The sequence below is a fragment of the Saccopteryx bilineata genome, chromosome X, assembly GCF_036850765.1.
Source record: "Saccopteryx bilineata isolate mSacBil1 chromosome X, mSacBil1_pri_phased_curated, whole genome shotgun sequence".
In the NCBI taxonomy this organism is placed as follows: domain Eukaryota; kingdom Metazoa; phylum Chordata; class Mammalia; order Chiroptera; family Emballonuridae; genus Saccopteryx; species Saccopteryx bilineata.
In genome coordinates, this window is record NC_089502.1 from 99,768,580 (window position 1) to 99,781,341 (window position 12,762).

Here is a 12,762-nt window from a genome sequence, read left to right on the forward strand (position 1 = left end):
GGTGGGCAGAGCTTCCGCTCCCGGTGGGCGTGCCGGGAGTCTGTCTGACTGTCTCTCCCCGTTTCCAGCTTCAGAAAAATACAAAAAAACAAACAAACAAAAAAAAAACAAAAAAAACCCCAGATGTCCAGTTGCATTCTCCAACCCTCACTCCACCAGCAGCCCTGCTTTCTCTACAAGCAGCTTGAGGTCTCAGCACAGGACCTAGCATCAAACAGGTCCCCACCTATCCCTCACTTTCCTTTGGTCCTCGAGGCCTCCAAACGTAACTCTTTTTCTAGGAAACATCCCAGGGAGAACACAGACTTGACCCACAGGGGTAGGAGGGCTGGGGTTTTCCCAACCCAGCAGAGTCCATTGCCAGAATCTCCTCTGTTTAGTAGAACGGGGGAGGCAACCCCTCACTCCACCTAACCTTTCCATCACCCATTTAACAAACATTTGTGACTCTGAGGCACCACTGAGAACAACATGCAGGCTTTACCAATGCTATTGTTACAAGAAGGGTTACTATGCCCTCAGGCACTAAAAAGATTTACTGCAGTTATTTAATTGTTACAACATTGGGTCTTTTAGCCTTCAGTTACAAACAAAAAACAGGCTCAGGATAAAAAAAGCTGCTAGTCCAAGGTCACACCAAGAATCAGTGGCACAGCTGGGAGTGCAGCCTGGGTTAGTCCAGCCCATCAGCAGGCAGGGTAGGGGGGAGAGGGAGAAGTACCCACAGACTGAGAATAACAGACCCAGAAGGGATTTCAGGAGCCCTTCAGAATCAATATTCTTCACCGATGGAACAGTGAAAATTATGAGGGAGGGCCAGAACAAGACAGGGCTTCTGACTCCCAGCTCAAAGCTCCTATCAGAGGGCATTTTTATGGAAGATTTCAGAGCCCAAAGGGAGGATCAGATCACACTCCCAGCTTCCCCTGGATGCTAGCACAGGACCTCTTGATTGCCTGCTGGGTTTAGACTGGAAAGTAAATAGTATTGAGGAATTATAAATTTTGTTAGGTATAATAATGGCAGAGAGACACACAGACAGACAGACACCAGGACCTTATCTGTCAGAGAAACATACAGAAATATTTACAAATGAGATGATCCTATGCTGGGGTTTTGCTTTAAAAATATGCATTTCAGGGGAGTGAGAAAGAGCGAGCAGGGTAGTGATGAAACAAGGCCATGTGTTAATGAGTATTTGGAAGATGAATGATGGGTACATGACAGCTCATTATTGTCTCTACTTTTCTGTAAATTAAAAAAAATGTCTATGATCCCAAGGTGAGAGTAGTATGCTATGGTTAAGAGCCCTCAGACTAACCTAACTTAGACTCCAACTCCACCTATTATCTGACCCTGGGCAAGCCATTCCCCATATCTGAGCTGTTCTTCTCATTTGACAAATGGAAGCAATAACCCTGACACTTACCCAGCTTGGGGAAGAATTAAAAGGGCATCCTGTAATACCAGACAGAGCAATCTGTCCCTAAGTAATGTTATTTTCCTTATCACTATTATTGCTGCTATTATTACTCATGCCACCACACTGCCTCATGATGAAGGGCTAGAGGCCAGATACTAACTTGAGGCTCGGGCCTGGGGTCCCTAAAAGACCAGCTAACTCTGCCCCCAATCCTGTCTCAGGGGCTACTCCTGATACTGGGACACTTCGGGGCAGCCCTAGGCCCTTGAAGACTGGGGCAGAGACTCACCCACAGCCCGGAAGAGACAGGCGCCGTCCTCCTTCATCTGCTTGATGATGAAGCCCTTCTTGTCTCGCAGGGCCTTTTCAAACCAGTGTTCCTGCTGCAGGGAAGAGGTGGGGGGTCAGCAACAGGAAAGGCCTGCACTCCCTCCCCAGAGCTCTGCCCTCGAGCTCCTGAGGGGCCCAGCTGAATGGCTAAGAGGACAACGGACAGGGTCAGGTTCTGAGCCCTATTTGACCATTCCATGCATGTGGAGCAGGAGACCCTTTCTTTTAAGGAACCAGTCATTGTTTGAGCAGAAGACTTGCTCCCAGAGGGGCCCCAGCTGCCCTGAGAGCAGAGGCCCCAGCTGCATTTTGCCTCCTGCTGACCATGCTGAGAATCAAATGCTGGACCTTCCCCCAGACATCCAGAGGCCCAGGGCTGGCAAGTACCTGGAGCAGGGGGAACCTGATTCTATCTCAAGGAGTTTCAACTGGGGACCCTCTAGTCACTTAGGGAAGATGTTGAGAAAGGGGTGATTGGTAAGATATTGAGTCCCACATATAGCTAGGAAATTCCAAGATCTTGTAGAATGCAAATGTATGCAAAATGATTTTGTGACTGAACACATTTAACATATATACGTATATGCATACAGACACCATGCACACAAAGTTGGGAAGGTTATGTAAAAAAATATTGTCCCTGCCTGACAAGGAGGTGGCGTAGTGGATAGAGCGTCGGACTGGGATGCGGAGGACCCAGGTTGGAGACCCCAAGGTCACCAGCTTGAGCGCAGGCTCATCTGATTTGAGCAAAAAGCTCACCAGCTTGGACTCAAGGTCACTAGCTCAAGCAAGGGGTTACTCGGTCTGCTGAAGGCCCACGGTCAAGGCACATATGAGAGAGCAATCAACGAACAACTAAGGTGTTGCAACAAAAAACTGATGATTGATGCTTCTCATCTCTCTCCGTTCCTGTCTGTCTGTCCCTATCTATCCCTCTCTCTGACTCTCTCTGTCCCTGTAAAAAAAAAAAAAAAGTGTGTGTGTGTGTGTGTGTATTGTCCCTAAGTTTTGGTATTGCAGGATTTTACTTTACCTCCTTTCTTTCTAAGAGGTATGCAATCCCTTGCCCAAAAGTCCAAAACTCAAAAAGTTTTTAAAACCGAAAGTCTTTATTTAATTCATTTGGCATCATTACCTGACCTGAGCTGATGAGAACCTATTTAACACCACTTGAAAGTGAATGTTCAAATATTTCCATGACAAAACATTCAGGTGTTTAATTATGAGATGCTGCCAAAGACCTCAGTGGAGGTGTTATGGATACACAGCACACATACCAGATGACTTCTCTAAATTCTGAAATTTTTCTGAATCCCAAAGCACATCTGGCCCCAAAAGTTCGGATTAAGTAAACCTGTAGTGATGTGTTTTTAAAAATAATGCAGAGATGAAAAAAAATACAGAGATGAGTAGACAGAACACAGAGGATTTTTAGGGCAGTGAAACTAATCTGTAGGATATTATAATGGTAGATACATGTCATCACACATTTGTCCAAACCCCTAGAATGTACACCTCATTGGGGTTAGAGTGAACCCCAATGTAAACTATGGATTTTAGATGATTGTAACGTGTCAATATAGGCTCATCAATTGTAATATAGTAAATGTATCACTTTGGTAGGGGACGTTGATAATGGGAGAGGTTACATATGTGTGGGGGCAGGGAGTATATGGTAATTCCTTATACTTTCTGTTCAATTTTTCTGTGAACCTAAAGCTGCTCTAAAAAAATAGTCTATTAAAAAATACAATGTACGCCTGACCTGTGGTGGTGCAGTGGATAAAGTGTCGACCTGGAAATGCTGAGGTCGTCGGTTCGAAACCCTGGGCTTGCCTGGTCAAGGCCCATATGGGAGTTGATGCTTCCAGCTCCTCCCCCCCTTCTCTCTCTCTGTCTCTCCTCTCTCTCTCTCTCTCTCTCTGTCTCTCCCTCTCCTCTCTAAAAAAAAAAAAGAATAAAAAAAATTAAAAAGTTTAAAAAAAAATAAAATACAATGTACACGTGTCACTTAAAACATACAGTATTTTCCATTTCAAAATCAACCAAAAGCAGACCTTTCCCAGGCCTCTTACGCCCTCTGCTGGCCATCAGAAGGAGCCAGCCTGATCCATCAATAGGGTTAGGGACCAAAAATCTCAAGCCTGTCCCTTGGTGATACTACCCTACCTAGAGTTAAAGGATCCAGTCAATTGCCAACCGGAGGGGATCACCTCTGTGTAGGCCAGGGGTAGTCAACCTTTTTACACCTACCGCCCACTTTTGTATCTCTGTTAGTAGTAAAATTTTCTAACTGCTCACCAGTTCCACAGTAATGGTGATTTATAAAATAGGGAATTAACTTTACTTTATAAAATTTATAAAGCAGAGTTACAGCAAGTTAAAGCATATAATAATAATTACTTACCAAGTACTTTATGTTGGATTTTCGCTAAATTTGGCAGAATAAATCTTTATAAAACAACTTACTATAGTTAAATCTATCTTTTTATTTATACTTTGGTTTCTCCGCTACCACCCACCATGAAAGCTAGAATGCCCACTAGTGGGCGGTAGGGACAATGTTGACTACCACTGGTGTAGGCCATTTTCCTCCAGCTCAGGTGAGAGAAATTCCTAGCGAAGTAGGAAGCACAAGGTTTGGAGGCCAAAAGCTCTGGGTTCCAAACCCAGCTCTGTCACCCACTTGCTGCATGATTTTAGATAAGCTACCTGAACTCTCCAAGCCTGTTTCCTCTTAAATGGGGGATACCTGGAAGGAGCTGTCAAGAGTATCAGAGGAGATTCAGGACCAAAAAAGGTTCTGTAAATAACATACCATATACTGATGAGGCAGTCACCAAAGACAGGGTGAGACGAGCACACAGAGAGATAATGAGGCCCTCAGAAAATCCCCAGTGAGTGACTGGACAGGAGGAGTGAAGAGAGGGGAACATGGGAATACCCAGCAGCCCCACCATCAGGACCACACCCCGGGAAGGTATGGCTGTCTGGCTGGATTGCCAGAGATGACAAAGGCACTAGGAAGCCCTTAATGGGCTTCCACGGGCAGCACATGCTCGTTTGTGTACAACATTCCTACAGTCCAGGTGTCCCTCCTGCCCAGAGGCTGTGGACTAGCACAATCCAACAAGTTCCCCCAAATCCAACCTTGGCCCACAGGGTCAGCCATCTCCCGGCACCATGATGGCACGTGTCCTAGCCAGGGGTCTCCAGTAGAGAAGCTACAACTATGGCTATAGCCTCAGAATGGACAGGAGTTCTATGAAATAGCATACAGCAACCTCCTGCTCTCAAGTGGGGGGTGAATCAAAGGGGAGAGAGGGGCTCCTATTTATTCATCCAACAAAGAATTACCAGGCAGCTACTAAATCAGACCTTGGGTTAACGATGAGGCCATAGAAATTAATCAACCTTGCCCTCTACCTTCCACAGGCTCATGAACTGCTAGAGGGATAGGGAAACAGGCAGTGACTACATACAAGTGCAAGTAGGGCTATGAAAAAATGAACACAGGGGTTCTGGGAAGCACAGAGGAAGGGACCTAGCCAGTCACTAAGACTGGCCCCTGAAAGGAGGTATCACCTGAGCAAAGGATTAAAACACCAAGACTTCCAGAAAAGCTTGTGAACTGGATAAGAAATCATTTCTGCCACAAAGCACCAGGGATGCCAGAGGCCAGCAGAGTTTAGCAGAGCCAAAGTCCTAGATAAGACTATGAAGGTAAAAGCAGGGAACAGCCAGGAAGAAAGATGAACTCATATCTGCCAAATGCCTGTCCCATGCCAAGTGCCAGATGCAAAAGGTGACCTCTTAATTTTCCTTACCACAGCCTGATGGTAGGAAGCATTATCCTCATTTTACGAAGGCAGATAACAGCCAGGGTTTTGGCACCAGCAAGCCCTGGTATGTAGAGGCAACAGGGGAGGCCTCATGAGCCATACCATGGATACATATTTGGCAGGCCATCCTGGGGAAAGCCTGGTTTGCCCCTAAAAATAAAGGAGGCTTGAGCATACCCTTCACACAAGCAGGGCTCTAGTTCTAGGGTAGCCAGAGTGGCATCTGGGCCTGGATCCTAGAGGCGAGGCCAGTCCACTAGTCACCCACTGGCTTTGGCACCAGCAGCCTTAAGATCCTGGGCTCTGGCTGAAACTCCTTCTTTCTGTCTCCCTGTGGGGAAGAGAAAACAGGAAGATCCTACTTCTGGGTTCCATAAAGAGTTTATACAGGCCTGACCAGGAGGTGGCGCAGTGGATAGAGTGTCGGACTGGGATGCGGAAGACTCAGGTTAGAGACCCCGAGGTTGCCAGCTTGAGCGAAGGCTCATCTGATTTGAGCAAAGCTCACCAGCTTGAGCCCAAGGTTGCTGGCTCGAGCAAGGGGTTACTCAGTCTGCTGAAGGCCCACGGTCAAGGCATGTATGAGAAAGCAATCAATGAACAACTAAGGTGTTGCAATGTGCAAGGAAAAACTAATGATTGATGCTTCTCATCTCTCCGTTCCTGTCTGTCTGTCCCTGTCTAGCCCTCTCTCTGACTCTCTCTCTGTCTCTGTAAAAAAAAAAAAAAGATGTTATGCCTGACCAGGAGGTGGCACAGTGCATAGAGCGTCGGACTGGGATGCAGAAGACCCAGGTTGGAGACCCCGAGGTCACCAGCTTGAGCGCGGGCTCATCTGGTTTGAGCAAAAGCTCACCAGCTTGGACCCAAGGTCGCTGGCTCGAGAAAGGGGTTACTTGGTCTGCTATAGCCCCACGGTCAAGGCACATATGAGAGAGCAATCAATGAACAACTAAGGTGTTGCAACGAAAAACTGATGATTGATGCTTCTCATCTCTCTCCGTTCCAGTCTGTTCCTATCTATCCCTCTCTCTGACTCTCTGTCTCTGTAAAAAAACAAAAAAAGAGTTTATACAGTCCCAGGAGCTTGTGGCACAGTCTTTTCCTTCCCCAAGCTGGACTGGAGCCTCCAAGAAAGGTGCCAACTTGGAAGTTGTTTAGGAAAATGGCAAAGGAAGGACAGGATGGTGGGAGTGAGGCTGATCCAACCATAGAGAAGTTTAAGCTACATCAATACCCTGGTCTGAGGAAGTCAAATCCAGACCGTCAATATTGCAAGCCCACTACTAAGCCTGTGGCCAAATCCATCTACAATGTCTGAGCCTCCATAAAAGGGCTGGGCAAAGTCCTCTGACACCAGGGGATCCCAAGTACAAGACTCTGCAACCTACTGTTCCGAAGGCCCAAGGAAACGCTCAAACCGACTGTGGGACCCAACTTGAGTTCCAATTCAGCTCCAATTATTAGCCATGTGATGACCTGCTCTGAGCCACAGTTTTCTAATCTGTAAAATAGGATAACAAACCACCCAATAATAGGGATACTGGACTCAAATATTACAGCACTCTGCCCAGCAGGAGAGCAATTAATGAGTTCCCTTCCCGTCCCGGGAAAGGAAATAAGAACATTTCTATAGTAGGCTGAATAATAATGACCACCAAAAAGTATCAGGCCCTAATCCCTGGAACCTGTATATGTAACTTTATAAGAAAAAATGGTCTTTGCAGGTGTGATTAAATTAAGGAATTTGAGATGCAGAGATTAGTATCTGGATGGTACCTAAATGCAACCACAAATGGCCTTAGAATAGTAGAGGAAGATCTGATACAGACAGAAGAGGAGACCACACATACACAGGTGGAGGTCAGAGTGATGCGCTCACACACCAAGGAATGTAGGCAGCCTGCAGAAAAGGACTGGGTTCTCCTCTAAAGCCTCTGAAAGGAGTGCAACACCTTGATTTTGGACCAGTGAAACTGATTTTGGGACTACTGGCCTCCAGAACTGAGACAATATTTGTCCATTTTTTTTTTGTTTGTTTGTTTTTTTCCCTTAAGTTGGAAACAGGGAGGCAGTCAGACAGACTCCCGCATGCGCCCGACCGGGATCCACCCGGCATGCCCACCAGGGGGCAATGCTCTGCCCATCCGGGCATTGCTCTGTTGCGAACAGAGCCATTCTAGCGCCTGGGGCAGAGGCCATGGAGCCATCCCCAGCGCCTGGGCCATCTTTGCTCCAGTGGAACCTTGGCTGCGGGAGGGGAAGAGAGAGACAGAGAGGAAGGAGAGGGGGAGGGGTGGAGAAGCAGATGGGCGCTTCTCCTGTGTGTCCTGGCTGGAAATCGAACCCGGGACTCCTGCACGCTAGGCCGACGCTCTACCACTGAGCCAACCGGCCAGGGCTTGTCCATTGTTTTAAACCAACTAGTTTGTGGTAATCTGTCACAAAAACCACAGGAAAATAATACAACCCCCTGGTACCACTTTTGGTATGAGCATGAGGCAATGTCATATGACTATCAACCACAAGGATCTACCTCACTAGCACCCCACTCCAGGGAGATGGTTAGAATAAAGGCAGCAGGGGCCTGGACTCCCCCACAGCCTGTGAAGCTGTGGACTCTGCCCATCAATAAATGATCTGCCGCCCTGGCCGGTTAGCTCAGTAGTAGAGTGTCGGCCTGGTGTGCAGGAGTCCCGGGTTCGATTCTATATTCTATATTCTCCTGGCCAGGGCACACAGGAGAAGCACCCATCTGCTTCTCCACCCCTCCCCCTCTCCTTCCTCTCTGTCTCTCTCTTCCCCTCCCGCAGCCAAGGCTCCACTGGAGCAAGAATGGCCCGGGCACTGAGGATGGCTCTATGGCCTCTGCCTCAGGCGCTAGAATGGCTCTGGTTGCAACAGAGTGATGCATCAGAGGGGCAGAGCATTACCCCCTGGTGGGCATGAGGGGTGGATCCCGGTCGGGCGCATGCGGGAGTCTGTCTGACTGCCTCCCTGTTTCCAGCTTCAGAAAAATATAAATAAATAAATAAATAAATAAATGATCCGCCACTGAAGGTGGGGGCAAGGATGGTAGCAGCAATGAAAGCTCATGAACAGATGTCTTCCCAGAGCTCACAGAAAGAAGCGTTTAGTATTCTGGGCTTCCCAGCTCTGTCCCAGCAAGCCTCCTGCTAAGACTACCCCTCTCTCCCCCAAAATACCCAGGAACACTGGCTCAGCAACCTAGCCAATGAGAAATGCAGACAGATGCACTGCCCTCTAAGGACCAACACCAGTCTACGGCCATACCATCCTGAACGCATCCGATCTCGTCTGCTCTTGGAAGCTAAGCAGGGTCAGGCCTGGTTAGTACTTTGATGGGAGGACCAACACCAGCTCTCCAGGGCAGAGGGATGGGAAAAGAACAAGGCACCTAAACCTAATGCCAAGACACTGTGTGTGTGTGTGGGTGGGGGGGAGATTATAAAAATGAAGATTCTATCATTATACAAAAGAAAAAAATGAGCCTGACTGGGCGGTGGCGCAGTGGATAGAGCATCGGACTGGGATGCGGAAGACCCAGGTTCGAGACCCCGAGGTCTCCAGCTGAAGGCCTATGATCAAGGCACATATGAGAAAGCAATCAATGAACAATTAAGGTGTTGCAATGTGCAATGAAAAACTAATGATTGATGCTTCTCATCTCTCCGTTCCTGTCTGTCTGTCCCTGTCTATCCCTCTCTCTGACTCTCTCTCTGTCTCTGAAAAAAAAAAAAGTACTGATCCATGCTACAACATGGATGAGCCCTAAAAACATTATGCTGAGCCTGACCTGTGGTGGCGCAGTGGATAAAGTGTCGACCTGGAAACGCTGAGGTTGCCAGTTCAAAACCCTGGGCTTGCCTGGTCAAGGCACATATGGGAGTTGATGCTTCCTGCTCCTCCCCTCCTTGTCTCTCTCTCTCTCTCTCTTCCCTCTCTATAATAAATAAATAAAATCTTTAAAAAAATTCTAACCCCCCCCCCAAAAAAAAACATTATGCTGAGTGAAAAAAGCAAGTCACAAAGGACTGCATATCATATGATTCCATGTCTATGAACTATCCAGAAGAGACAAATCAATCAAGACAAAAAGATTATGGTTGCCAGGGATGGGGGTGGGGGTGGGAATGGAGAGGAGTATGATGATGATTTCTTTTCGAGGTGATGAAACTATTCTAAACTTGATTGACTGTGGTGATAGATGCACAACTCTGTGAGTACACTAAAAGCCACTGAATTGTACACTTTAAATTGGTGAATTGCATGGTGTGTGAATTATGTCTCAATAAAGCTGTAAAAATCAAACAACAAGTTAAGAACCTATAGCACTGGTCAGGGAAAAGGAAGTGGAACACTGCTTGAAACTTCGCAGCAATCCCCAAAAAGCCAAGGGGCCTGACTCAAAACTTTTACATTGGGTAGTACTGGGAGCAGAGGGCAGGAAATTAAAGGAGAGATTACAACTAGCTTCAGAACACTGATTCCAACAACCCTCCTCACCACGTTTTATGGATAAACTGAGACCCAGAAAAAGGAACTGCCCAAAGATACAGGGCTCAAACCCAGACAGCCCAGGCAGGGACAACTTCCTGCCATATCACTCTGCCTCCCCACTAGAAGGATGAGTAGTTCCGAGATGCCAAATGAAAAGCCTTTGCTAACCAAGAGTGGTTGTTAGAAGGCTCCTAAGAAAAACCCAGATGATCCTGAGGAAACTGCAAGAGAATAATTAGCCGAGGTCTAAGGTGAGTCAGAACCTGTAATCACATACTCAATCATCAGGACATGGGTGGACTTTTCCCCCCAAAATTTAAAAGGCGGCTAGGAGTTTGTCTAAAGCTATGAAGTAGCTAAGGAGGAGACCATGGGATTTAAACTAAAGCCTGCCCAGTTCCAAAGCCCAAACTCTTTCTACAAACCCCTACTTCCACACCATCCAATAGGTCCCCTGAGAGGCAAACCCCAAGCTAAGTGGCCAAAGAATCACTGCCACCCAACTCTGAGCCTTACACCAAACAGGTTGCTTTTCCTGCCCATTAACCTTGGATAGCTGGAAAGAAACAGGGAGGGGGCATGGAAAAGAGGAGGAGAAACCCAGTTCTTTCTCAAAAGACACCCATCATTCTGTCACCTCCAAGTCCAGAGGGCTTTGGTGTAAGGTCTCTAAAATCCCACAGCTATTGGCCCTGGCCGGTTGGCTCAGCGGTAGAGCGTCGGCCTAGCGTGCGGAGGACCCGGGTTCGATTCCCGGCCAGGGCACATAGGAGAAGCGCCCATTTGCTTCTCCACCCCTCCGCCGCGCTTTCCCTCTCTGTCTCTCTTCCCCTCCCGCAGCCAAGGCTCCATTGGAGCAAAGATGGCCCGGGCGCTGGGGATGGCTCTGTGGCCTCTGCCCCAGGTGCTAGAGTGGCTCTGGTCGCAACATGGCGACCCCCAGGATGGGCAGAGCATCGCCCCCTGGTGGGCAGAGCGTCGCCCCTGGTGGGCGTGCCGGGTGGATCCCGGTCGGGCGCATGCGGGAGTCTGTCTGACTGTCTCTCCCTGTTTCCAGCTTCAGAAAAATGAAAAAAAAAAAAATCCCACAGCTAAATGACACTCCATCAGCTCCTTATCTGTCCAATGAGGAAAGAGGCCCAGCAAACAGAGGCAGAACTATTCTAGTTCATCCAGCAAAGTCCCAGCAGATTCTGAGAGGGCACCCTAGCTATAGGGCCAGGGCCAGCTTCTCCCACCACCTCAGCATGCATGCCCCATCCTCAAAATGCTCTGTAGGGTCCTCAAGCTAAGGATGCTTTCAAGCCACTCTTTTCATGTAAAAAAAAATCTTAGTAACACAGTGATGTCTGAGAAAGGAAACCCCTGATCCAGAGTTGCCAAGAGTTTCTAAAGGTAGTAGAGATACAGACATAGCATCAGGACAAACAGGAAGTCTGAACAGTCAGAACAAGGACCAGATTCATCATGTGGGCTCCCTCTCAACAACTCCCCTCTTTCCCAAGGGATCTAATTGGCCTTCAGGCTACAAATGCCCCAGTTCAGAACCAAGACTGGGGCAGCAGGAAGAATCTCCCCTCTTATCATGCCTGAAAAGTCCCAAACTGGACCAGGTATTGCAGGGAGAAACATCTTCCTCCTCTTGTCCCAAGAAGTAGGAGGATAGGAAGCCTCTTCTCTGTAGTTGGGAACGGAAAATATTATGCAACCACAGACCTTTACTTCATGTTCTTATGGGGACAAGTTTAAGGGAGGAAATTCCAGCCTAGGAGATACAAAGGGGGTGTAAGTAGGTATCATTCTCATCACCATGGCAGCACATGACTTTCTTCATCTCTGTCCCTGGGACCAGGGATGTATTGCTTCCTACTTCTGTGGAGGAGGAAAGGCAGACTTTACCCCAACTAGGGACAGAAGAAACAACGCCTGGTCCTGACTGTGTCCAGATGATTTATCCTGCCTGTAGTAGTAATGGGTGGAAAGGCAACAAGGAGAGGAGCTCAAAACAAGGCCTGGGCCCCTGTGAAATACATATTTATTTGAGCCAAGGGAAACAGGGATATGGGTGGAGAATTTCCCTGGAGTGCGGATATCCCAAACTCCTTTCCTGTCTCTGGGAGGAAAAAGGCTTGTTGAAAGCAATTCAGGAAGCTCAGAATATTTCCCTGATCCTGGAAATGAGAAGCAAGCAGAGCTGGGTCAGGGTGAGTCTCAGCATATTTCCTAGTTCTTGAGGGGAGGCCTATCCCCAGTAACTGACAACTTTCTCATAGCAAGTAAGGGGACCTTCCTGGCCTGAGAGTAAGGGTTTCATATGACTGTGGAGAGCACCCAGGTCTTTCCGTCCAATGTGAGAGGACTTAGGCCACACTGGGAAAGACTTCGTGTCCTTCTCCCTGGTGATAAACGATTGCCTGACTGGGGAAAGACTTCATATCCATGGGGGTAGGGTAGGGCTCAGGCCCCTAGATGAGGTGAAGGATCTCTTGTCTCTGAGGAGAAGCCTCTGGGAAGAGGCTCAGATTCTTTTCCTCAGATCCCACCTTACCTATGTCCTCAAGGGGAGTGGGCAGTTTTTCAAGACTTAGTTCACAGGTGGAGGGTGATCTTAGGCTCAAGCCCCCAAGGCAGAAAATCTTATGT

At 47.8% G+C, this 12,762-nt stretch overlaps 1 protein-coding gene across 2 annotated transcripts in view; it reads right to left on the minus strand.

The window, feature by feature from the left end:
• OTUD5 (OTU deubiquitinase 5) overlaps nt 1–12,762 on the minus strand; it is a 32,168-nt gene that overhangs the window by 16,378 nt on the left and 3,028 nt on the right. For both annotated transcript variants that reach the window (XM_066248948.1, XM_066248949.1), the window contains exon 2: nt 1,713–1,806. In XM_066248948.1, coding sequence (XP_066105045.1) covers nt 1,713–1,806 — 94 coding nt within the window. The remainder of the gene's footprint in view (nt 1–1,712; nt 1,807–12,762) is intronic.